The sequence below is a fragment of the Misgurnus anguillicaudatus genome, unplaced genomic scaffold, assembly GCF_027580225.2.
Source record: "Misgurnus anguillicaudatus unplaced genomic scaffold, ASM2758022v2 HiC_scaffold_33, whole genome shotgun sequence".
NCBI lineage: Eukaryota > Metazoa > Chordata > Actinopteri > Cypriniformes > Cobitidae > Misgurnus > Misgurnus anguillicaudatus.
This window is the reverse complement of record NW_027395283.1, coordinates 3951645-3963363: the sequence shown is the minus strand read 5'-3', so window position 1 is coordinate 3963363 and position 11719 is coordinate 3951645. Positions and strand designations below refer to the sequence as shown.

At 33.4% G+C, this 11719-nt stretch overlaps 1 protein-coding gene across 4 annotated transcripts in view; it reads left to right on the top strand.

Annotated features, from left to right (window-relative positions):
• LOC129438744 (chloride channel protein 2) overlaps positions 1-11719 on the top strand; it is a 57023-nt gene that overhangs the window by 35238 nt on the left and 10066 nt on the right. For all 4 annotated transcript variants that reach the window (XM_073865934.1, XM_073865935.1, XM_073865936.1 and 1 more), the window contains 3 exons: positions 5759-5828; positions 6110-6220; positions 8043-8256. In XM_073865934.1, coding sequence (XP_073722035.1) covers positions 5759-5828; positions 6110-6220; positions 8043-8256 — 395 coding nt within the window. The remainder of the gene's footprint in view (positions 1-5758; positions 5829-6109; positions 6221-8042; positions 8257-11719) is intronic.

The window sequence follows — 11719 nt, the reverse complement described above, 5'->3', positions numbered from 1 at the left end:
TTCGTCATGTGAATTTTTTGCTCGAGTTGAATATTTGCGCAAAGACACTGATGAAAACTGTTTAGTTAAAACGCGTTGGCATGTAGCCATTTTTTTGTTGAAAGGCTTTTTAACATTTATCAGGAGTGCCTCATTTTTTCTATTTTCTTATTGCGCAAAGACACGTTTGAGACGAAAAGCATGTGTTCGTGGAAATCGCGCTATCCAATTTACATCATTCTCATTGCCTCACGCGAGTTTGCGTATATTTGCATCTTTGCGTTGACTTTTTTATGTAATTTACTCCCGTAAATTGGTGAATTAGCTTTTGATTAAAATGCTCTTGTAGCGCATTAGAGTGTTTTTTCTTTTTTGTTTTATTTCGCTCATCCCAAAGTGATAGTTGAGACGCCATTCGCAATACTATGGTTATAAACTAACATTTACTGCCGCCAGTTAATAGATGACAAATGAGAGTTTACAAGTGCGTTCATCAATTACCACAATAATTGTAAGTGAAAACCCTAAATTGGTTAAACCATTTCAAAATGTTGTGATTTCAGTTAAATTAAAGGTTATTTTCATATATTTCATCAAGGATTTCCCAAAACTTCTTAAAACCGGAAGTCTCTATGTAAAAAACTGTCTGGTAATATCAGCAAAGTCTTGTGGAATGTCTTGTAACATCCCTAGAAAATACATCTTGTTTTAGTCATGAAAGATAAAAGGTCTCAAAAAACACATGGACTATAAAATTGGACTTAAAGGAACAGTATGTAGGATTGTGGCTAAAACAGGTACTGCAATCACACAACTGGTGGCCAATACCCAAAATGACAACATAAACATCAGTTGAGGGCTGCAACTCCACTTTTTAAATGACAATATTCTGGCCGGACCACTGTTGTCAGTGATATAAGTATTTGAAATGAAAATGATTTCTTTATGTCTAGTGACATATCAGGGCCATTTTATGATTAATTGATATAAATTTCTTACATACTGTTCCTTTAATTGTCATGATATAGATTCTACATATTTATTCAGAAAAGAAAAGGTATAAAGGTCTTAAAAAGTCTTAAAATTTGACTTGGTAATACCTGTCGAAACCCTACTATAAAGTCAAAATTATATCAACACTCACTTCAAATGATGCTTCATTGCATTAGCATTAATGTTTTTCTTCTCAGTTGATCTGCGGTACCCAAACAGAACAAAATCTGATGAATCTAAAACTTATTTCATATTAGTGACTTTTGAAGGATTTTGCATCTGAGCTCCTGATATACAGAGCTGAGCTGAATTAAATCACAATGAGAAAGTATTTTTTCATCTTTAAACAGACACACAAAGAGCAAACTTATCTTTAATATCTCTTTGATCTCTTATCCAGTATGCATGTGTTATCTCAGATGGTAGATTATTAATAATGCCGCTGTTCACAGGGAAGAAATAAACTCATCAGATGCTCAGGACAGGACACACACTGAGTCTGGATAAAGCATCTGTAAATGAATGTTTGAATGAATAAAAGAAAGGTGAAGCTTTGAGGAGAATATTACACAATAATCTCTGTATACCTCTCTACACAAACACTTATGTAATATTTCACACAGACCTCCATCAGAATCGACTCATAAACCATACAGACACATCACTTATGTTTAATGAACTTCACTTCCTGTTCTCTGAGTCCACCAATCAGATCGCTCGGATAACTACCCACAGTTCAGTTCAGGACTTAGCTCACATTTATTCAGTGACAAGTGTGTTTGTTTGTGTGTATTTGTGACTAATTAACAAATATACACTGTTAAAAATGTGCTGTAATTATGCAGCTGGTTGCCAGTAACTTACTGTAGAAGATAAGGACTGAAAATGTTTCATGTTCATTTAACTTTGTACAGACAGTTGCCAGAAAATAACATAAATGTAAAATCTACAGTAAGTTACTGGCAGCTAGTTCCCCATCAATACTGTAATTTCTACAGACATTTTTTACAGTGTAAATAACATGCCATCTCCTAATTGGTGCAAAGTTCTTGTTTGTTATTATCCATCTAATAAAGTGTTATTAGAATAAGAGATCAGAAATGTTTCAGTTCTTCACTAATAAGATCTAACACACACACGCACGCACGCACACACACTATTATTCCCATATTTGGTTCTGTTCTTTGACAAAGAGATGTAAAAAAGACAAACTTTTATTTGTTTAAATCTCTTTTCTTTGCTTTGCTGCTCTATCTTAGTGAAATCTTGAAAAACCGAAAATATTCAGCTTCTATTTCACTCCAAATATGAAATCAAAAAGAAATTGTATTAATATATATTAAAATGAAATCTGTTTTTAAGGGAATGCTTTTCACCTTCACAAATTCTCTTTACTGTAATGATCCATTTAAATAAATACAAGTATATCAATATAAATCATTACTGAAAAAATAATTATAAAAATGTATGTATTCTTTCAAGTGATATTTGTCAAAATATTTTACATAGTTGTAGTGTTTGTTGTGTTGTATTTGGATTTTTAAAGATTTCATATTATTATTATTGTTATTGTTATTATTATTATCTTATAATGATATTATTATTATTATTATTATTATTTTATAATATTATTGTATAATGATATTATTATTATTATTATTATTTTATAATGATATTATTATTATTATTATTATTATTATTATTATTATTATTATTATTATTATTATTATTATTATTATTATTATTATTATTATTATTATTATTATACAAGGCAAGGCAAGTTTATTTGTATAGCACATTTCAAACACAGAGGTCATTCAAAGTGCTTTACATAGAAATGAGAAAACAATATATAAGAGAAGAAAGTATGTAGAAATAAGAGACACACACAAAAAAAATCAAAGATACATGAGAATTTAAAATATCAATTAATAGAAAATAAATGTGATTTTAATAAAAACAGTTTAAATGTGTAAAAATGAATAAAACAGGAATAACGTATAAAACAGTAAAAATAAGAATAAAAACAAGGGAAATAAAAAATAATTAAAATAGTTCATATAAAATATAGTGGAATCAGTTTGGACGCAGCATAGTGTTCATTCAGTAAATGCATAGCTAAACAGATGTGTTTTATTATTATTATTATTATTATCATTATCATTATTATTATTATTATTATTATTATTATTATTATTATTATTATTATTATTATTATTATTATTATTATTATTATTATTATTAATAATGATTTTATATTCATTAGAAGTAATATCTAAATGCATTACAGTAAATTAAGTTTTTATAAAATATAATTCCTATTTTCTTTTTTCTTTTTCTTATTTTGGAGTAAAATGTAGCCTGCATGTTTTCATGAGTCACCTATAATCTTTGTTAAAATTGCTTCGACTTTTAAAGGTCTTTTCTTTCTGTGGAAGTAAAAATATGTTTCAAAAAACAACAATTTTCTATTGACGGAATAAGATTTGACTTTTTCTGAGGAGGAAATGATGGCGTGTAGTCATCCAACATTGACAGATTTTGCGTCATATGAAAAATTAAGCTTTGATTGTATGAGGATATTTGGGGATTTGTATATGTTATGACGCACACAGACTCATGTGTGAATATCACACCCCTCTGTTTTCTCATATGGCATCCTATTGTGTGAGCGGAGAGACAGGCGGCTGCAAGAACACAAATAGACCCATTACGTGAGCTGGGTGTTTAAAGGTTGTTGTTTTTCTTAGTCAAAGTGGGTCTATTCTTTATAAAAAATCTTGAGAAATTAAATATTTAAGTTAAGATGGATCATGAAACCTGGATTTATGGATAATATTCAGTATTGATCAAGCTATGAGGTAAACATCAAAAATTTTGAATACAATAAAATTGACATAATCTTGTTTTCAAATCTCAATCAGGGCTCAACAGATGATCAGATGTACAGTATGCACATACAGGGAGTGCAGAATTATTAGGCAAGTTGTATTTTTGAGGATTACTTTTGTTATTGTACAACTACAGTGCTCTTGGTCAATTCAAAATGTTAACAAACCCTCAAGCCTGAACATTTAAGTAGTAAAAGTGAAATTTTGGCTTTATTAAGAAAATATTTCTATGTACATCATTATTAGGCAACTATTAGTGTGCAGAATTATTAGGCAACTAAATGAAAAACAAAGATTTTACCATCTCACTTGTTTTTTTTTCAACTGTTAAAGTGAGAATATAAAAAAAACTCTACATTTACAAAAAAATTAATAAAACAATAAAAAATAAAAAAATATATAGACTCAGTGACCAATATAGCCACCCTTCTTTTTGATAACAGTCACAAGCCTTCCATTCACGGATTCAGTCAGTTTCTTGATCTGGTTTGAACCAACATTTTGTGCAGCCACAACCACAGCCTCCCAGACACTGTTCAGAGAGGTGTACTGTTTACCTTCACTGTAAATGTCCTGCTTAAGAAGGGATCAAAAGGTCTCAATAGGGTTTAAGTCAGGTGAAGAAGGGGCCATGTCATTAGTTTTTCCACCTTTAAGGCATTTACTGGCCAGCCACTCAGTTGAGTACTTTGATGCATGTGCTGAAGCGTTGTCTTGCATAAAAAAGTCTTATTGAAAGATGCAGATTTTTTCCAGTACCACTGCTTGAAGAAAGTGTCTTCTAAAAATTTTCAACCCAAAAAGGTCCAACAAGCTCATGTTTAATAATACCTGTCTGTGCCTGCCTGCCTGTAATGTAGAAGACACTTTCTTCAAGCAGTGGTACAGGAAAAAGTTTGCATCTTTCAAGAAGACTGATTATTTTGCAAGACAACGCTCCATAACATACATCACAAGTACTCCACTGCAAGGCTGGCCATTAAAGGCCTGAGAGATGAAAAACTAATGCCATGGCCCCCTTCTTTACCTGACTTAAACCCTATTGAGACCTTTTGATCCCTTCTTAAGCAGGACATTTACAGTGAAGGTAAACCGTACACCTCTCTGAACAGTGTCTGGGAGGCTGTGGTTGCGCCTGCACAAAATGTTGGTTCAGACCAGATCAAGAAACTGACTGAATCCGTGAATGGAAGGCTTGTGACTGTTATCAAAAAGAAGGGTGGCTATATTGGTCACTGAGTCTATATATTTTTTTATTTTTTATTGTTTTATTAATTTTTTTGTAAATGTAGAGTTTTTTTTATATTCTCACTTTAACAGTTGAAAAAAAAACAAGTGAGATGGTAAAATCTTTGTTTTTCATTTAGTTGCCTAATAATTCTGCACACTAATAGTTGCCTAATAATGATGTACATAGAAATATTTTCTTAATAAAGCCAAAATTTCACTTTTACTACTTAAATGTTCAGGCTTGAGGGTTTGTTAACATTTTGAATTGACCAAGAGCACTGTAGTTGTACAATAACAAAAGTAATCCTCAAAAATACAACTTGCCTAATAATTCTGCACTCCCTGTATAGTTAATTAAACTATACAACACTTTACATGGATGTAAAAACAGGGATGAGAATCAACATGCAAATCTCTGCATAGATTCAGTTTTTGAAATTTTAACCAGTTAACTTATCATTTACACTCAAGTGATCGGATTAACCAAGTATTAATCAGACTTCACAATCATGCAAATGAGAGTTTAGAAGGGGGCGTGTCATTTATTGCATCAGATGTGATTGACAGCTGTATGATGGTTGGGTCTTTTAAATGCACATTTATATTATATGTTTGTTTTAAAGTGTTTGTGTTTTTGATGAGTGTCTCTGTCATCTGTTGTGTAGTTCTGGATGTCAGCTTTAGCCACAACTCTTCCTGTCCCGTGTGGAGCTTTCATGCCTGTTTTTGTCATTGGTAAGTGTGTATGTCAGAATCTTTATTCCAGCTTTAAGTATCTCTGATGATGGATTGGATTAGTGTAGAGATACTGTTGTTATTCAGTGTCTGTGAACCTATGAATGAACTACATCATCTGTCCATAAGACATTATCCAGAGTTGTTGAGAAACGTTTTTATGGACAGACGGATTGATGAGGAAATCTCTTAAATGACTTTAATATTTTATTCAGTAATTTAAAGCGGTAGTACTGTATGTGTTGAGAATGTAGTTTAACGTATGAATATCTGTAACCCAGGTGCTGCATTCGGGCGTTTGGTGGGTGAGAGTATGGCTGCATGGTTTCCAGAAGGTATTAACACAGATGGAACAATCTATCCCATAGTGCCCGGCGGTTACGCTGTTGTGGGTAAGACACACACACACACACACACACACACATTCTTAAATCAAGATCCAAAAAAGTAAAATTACCTAAGATAAAAGTATTAGTTTAAGTGGATTATGGGTTTAGTGGATTACGGGTTTAGTGGATCCCGGTTTTATTCTATCATGGTTTAGTGGATCACGGGTTTAGTGGATCACGGGTTTAGTGGATCACGGGTTTAATGGATCACGATTTTAGTGGATCACGGGTTTAGTGGATCACGGGTTTAGTGGATCACGGTTTAGTGGATCACAGTTTTATTTGGTCACGTTTTTATTGGGTCACGGTTTTATTGGGTCACGGTTTAGTGGATCGCAGTTTAGTGGATCACTGATTAGTGGATCACGGCTTTATTTGGTCACAGGGTTTTTTTGTCACGGTTTTAGTGGATCACCGTTTTAGTGGATCACCGTTTTAGTGGATCACCGTTTTAGTGGATCATGGTTTTAGTAGATCATGGTTTGGTATATTGCGGTTTTTAGTGGGTCAGTTTTAGTGGATCACGGGTTTAGTGGATCAAGGTTTGGTATGTCAGAGTTTTAGTGGATCACGGTTTTGTTGGGTCACGGTTTAGTGGATCGCAGTTTAGTGGATCACTGTTTAGTGGATCACGGTTTAGTGGATCACGGTTTAGTGGATCACGGTTTTATTTGGTCACGGTTTTATTGGGTCACGGTTTTAGTGGATCACCGTTTTAGTGGATCATGGTTTGGTATATTGGGGTTTTTAGTGGATCACGGTTTAGTGAATCACGGTTTTATTGGGTCACAGTTTAGTGGATCACGGTTTAGTGGATCGCAGTTTAGTGGATCGCGGTTTAGTGGATCGCAGTTTAGTGGTTCACTGTTTAGTGGATCACGGTTTAGTGGATCACGGTTTTATTTGGTCACGGTTTTAGTGGATCACCGTTTTAGTGGATCATGGTTTGGTATATTGCGGTTTTTAGTGGGTCGGTTTTAGTGGATCACGGTTTAGTGAATCACGGTTTTATTGGGTCACAGTTTAGTGGATCACGGTTTAGTGGATCGCAGTTTAGTGGATCACGGTTTAGTGGATTGCAGTTTAGTGGATCACGGTTTAGTGAATCACGGTTTTATTGGGTCACAGTTTAGTGGATCACAGTTTAGTGGATCACGGTTTGGTGGATCACGGTTTAGTGGGTCACGGTTTTATTTGGTCACGGTTTTAGTGGATCAAGGTTTGGTATGTCAGTTTTAGTGGATCACGGTTTTGTTGGGTGGCGGTTTAAGCAGATCATGGTTTTTTCGGATCACTTTTTTTGCGGATCACGTTTTTTGCAGGCCACATTTTTTTATTAATTTTTTTCCCCGGACAACAGTTTTAGCAGGTCACGGTTTAGTGGGTCGCTGTTTTAGTCGGCCGCTGTTGTTGTTTTTGAAATGCGGTTTTAGTGGATCGCGGTTTAGTGGATTGCAGTTTTAGTGGATAACTGGATTAATAGATCACTGTTTTAGTGGATCATGGTTTTAGTGGATCACGGTTTAGTAGATCACTGTTTTAATATATCACGGTTTAGTGGGTCACTGTTTTAATATATTACAGTTTTAGTAGATCAAGGTTTTAATAGAACACAGTTTTAGTAAATCATTGCTTTAGTAGATCACTGTTTTAGTAGTTCATGGTTTTAATGGATCACTGTTTTAGTAGATCATGGTAAAAAGCTGCACTGTAACAATGCAAAATTATGAAAAGCACTATAAATAAATACATTTGAATTGAAATGACAGTACTGTAGCTTGTGAGTTGTATTGTTGTTAATTCTTAATGTTGTATCTCTCTATAGGAGCGGCTGCATTATCAGGTGCAGTGACACACACGGTGTCGACGGCTGTGATTGTGTTTGAATTGACAGGACAGATCAGTCACATTCTGCCCATCATGATCGCTGTGATTCTCGCCAACGCGGTCGCTCAGAGTCTTCAGCCGTCCATTTATGACTCCATCATTCGCATTAAAAAACTGCCGTATCTGCCTGAGCTCGGCTGGGGTCACCATGAGTGAGTCTCTCCATCTGTCTGTCATTCACCCAGATAAACAGCTTTTACTTCTTACACTCTCTCTCTCTCGCTTTTCTCTCTCACTGTGTTTGTCCTTTCAAAGGGTTACTTGAGCCTTTAGTGGCTTTAATTAGTGTAAATGGACAATTATGTGTGCAGTACAATTACACAAAACACAACACACACACACTTCTAAATGCAATACAGGCTCATTAGACTAATGGCAACACATACACACACCCACACCGAAGCAAAACACAATCGTGTGTTGTGTGTGTGTGTGTGTGTGTGTGTGTGTGTGTGTGTGTGTGTGTGTGTGTGTGTGTGTGTGTGTGTGTGTGTGTGTGTGTGTGTGTGTGTGTGTGCACACGTGTTTGTGTGCGTGTCACTTTTCAGCAGGACATTTTCATTTGTCATTTTCATTCTCTGCTGTTTCTCTGTCAGTTTTCACTGTTCATTGTGTTATTGTTTCCTACACAATATAACCATAACATGAATCATCAGAAGAACATTAATAAATCAAATGTCTCATATGCCAACAAATAGTGATGGATGATTTAATGAAGCAAAAAGTTGTATGTGTATGTTTGAACTAGTTTTTAAGTTTTCTGAATAGAAGTTTTGAAACTCTGAAGTTTTGTCTGGTTAACAGGATGTTGCAGTGTTGTTGATTGTTAAGTTTTGTTAACATCAGACGTGTCAAAGCTCATGTGTCTGAACACTGTCAGGATAAATGTGAATGCAGTGTCATGCAGGTTGAGTACATTGCAGAGAATTGTGTCAATGATTTACTTTAGTTCCTGGCATGATGTTAAAGAGTCCTGGGAGTCCTTTCCTGGGTGTCATCATTTTAGGAAATGTTTTAGAAAATGTGTCTCTGTCTGTGAAATCCAGGCTAAAGTTTTATAATCTAATGATGAGATTAGGAGCATCGCTGTTTGATTTTACATTAATTTCAATTTTTGACACTATTTTACTGTTTACACCTGCTATTAAGATCATTTTTTGGTCGATCGGAAGTGGATTACGCTAAATACAGCTGTAAACGGGGTATAAAACATTTTGAACACATTCACATGTAGTCGAAACACATTCCATCGGATTGCTTTTGTGATGTAGACTCGCATGTGGTTGAATGTGTTTGAACTGCCACAAAATACTTTTTGGCGTGAATATTAAAGGTGCCGTAGAATGTAAAACTGTATGTAGGCATAGATAAATAATAAGAGCTCTGTAAATGGTAATGACATATTGTGAGCCTCAAACACGATTGTTTCCTCTTTCATATGTAAACCTCGTGCATGCAAAAGAATCTCAACATAACACCGACTGTTACAGTTGAGATAAAGGCCCCCAACATTAAATTACACATTAAATTAAATTAATTACAATGTTGTTACAATGCTAAAAACAAAGTTGTGACTGCATGCTGAGTTAGTGCTATATGCTAGTTAGGGCTATAAGCAAGTTCAGGCTATAAGCAAGTTCAGGCTATATGCTAGTTAACGATATATGCTAGTTAATGCTTTATGCTAGTTAATACTATATGCAAAAAAATAATGCTATATGCTTGTTAGCGTTATATGCTAGTTAATGCTATATGCTAGTTAATGCTATATACAAAAAAATTAATGCTATATGCTAGTTAGCGTTATATGCTAGATATTGCGATATGTTAGTTAATGCTATATGCAAAAATAATGTTATATCCTATTTAATGTTATATGCTAGTTAATGCTATATGTTAGTTAATGTTAAAGCCTATGCTAGTTAATGCTATATACAAAAAATAATGTTATATGCTAGTTAACGTTATATGTTAGTTAATGCTATAGCCTATGCTATTTAATGCTATATGCTAGTTTATGCTATATGTTACTTTATGCTATATGCTAGTTAATGCGATATGTTAGTTAATGCTATATGCAAAAAATAATGTTATATCCTAGTTAATGTTATATGCTAGTTAATGCTATATGTTAGTTAATGTTAAAGCCTATGCTAGTTAATGCTATATACAAAAAATAATGTTAAATATGTAAACCTCGTGCATGCAAAAGAATCTCAACATAACACCGACTGTTACAGTTGAGATAAATGCCCCCAACATTAAATTACACATTAAATTAAATTTATTACAATGTTGTTACAATGCTAAAAACAAAGTTGTGACTGCATGCTGAGTTAGTGCTATATGCTAGTTAGGGCTATAAGCAAGTTCAGGCTATAAGCAAGTTCAGGCTATATGCTAGTTAACGATATATGCTAGTTAATGCTTTATGCTAGTTAATACTATATGCAAAAAAATAATGCTATATGCTTGTTAGCATTATATGCTAGTTAATGCTATATGCTAGTTAATGCTATATACAAAAAAATTAATGCTATATGCTAGTTAGCGTTATATGCTAGATATTGCGATATGTTAGTTAATGCTATATGCAAAAATAATGTTATATCCTAGTTAATGTTATATGCTAGTTAATGCTATATGTTAGTTAATGTTAAAGCCTATGCTAGTTAATGCTATATACAAAAAATAATGTTATATGCTAGTTTACGTTATATGTTACTTAATGCTATATGCTACTTAATGCTATATGTTAGTTAATGTTATAGCCTATGCTATTTAATGCTATATGCTAGTTTATGCTATATGTTACTTTATGCTATATGCTAGTTAATGCGATATGTTAGTTAATGCTATATGCAAAAAATAATGTTATATCCTAGTTAATGTTATATGCTAGTTAATGCTATATGTTAGTTAATGTTAAAGCCTATGCTAGTTAATGCTATATACAAAAAATAATGTTATATGCTAGTTAACGTTATATGTTAGTTAATGCTATAGCCTATGCTAGTTAATGCTATATGCTAGTTTATGCTATATGTTAGTTTATGCTATATGCTAGTTAATGCTATATGCTAGTTAATGCTATATGCAAAAAAGTTAATGTTATATGCTAGTCAATGCTATATGCAAAAAATGAATGTTATATGCTAGTTAATGCTATATGCTAGCATTCGGGCTGAAATTCTACTATTGATGTTACAGTTACAATTTGCGGGTCCATACTGACCAAACTCACCACTCAGAAACGTCCATTAACAATCTCCAAACAATTGATTATTCCTCAAAATCAGTCTCTTCATCTGATACAGACTGAAACATACGATCTGTTTACACACACACAGAGCTACTGAAGGAGAAACAGCCAATCAGAGCAGAGCTCAACATTATTATTCATGACCCTTTCAAATAAGGTAATAATAGACCATTTTATTTCAAATCCTAGGGTTGTAAATAGACATGTAAAACTCACTCCGGATCATTTAAAGCCCCATAAAGCCCACAAACCTTCCAGAGAACAATTTTACAAATTATTAAAATTATTTTAATGCATTCTTTGGCACCTTTAAATTATTTTTAAATATGAAATGATAAAAAGTGCTGTTTGTT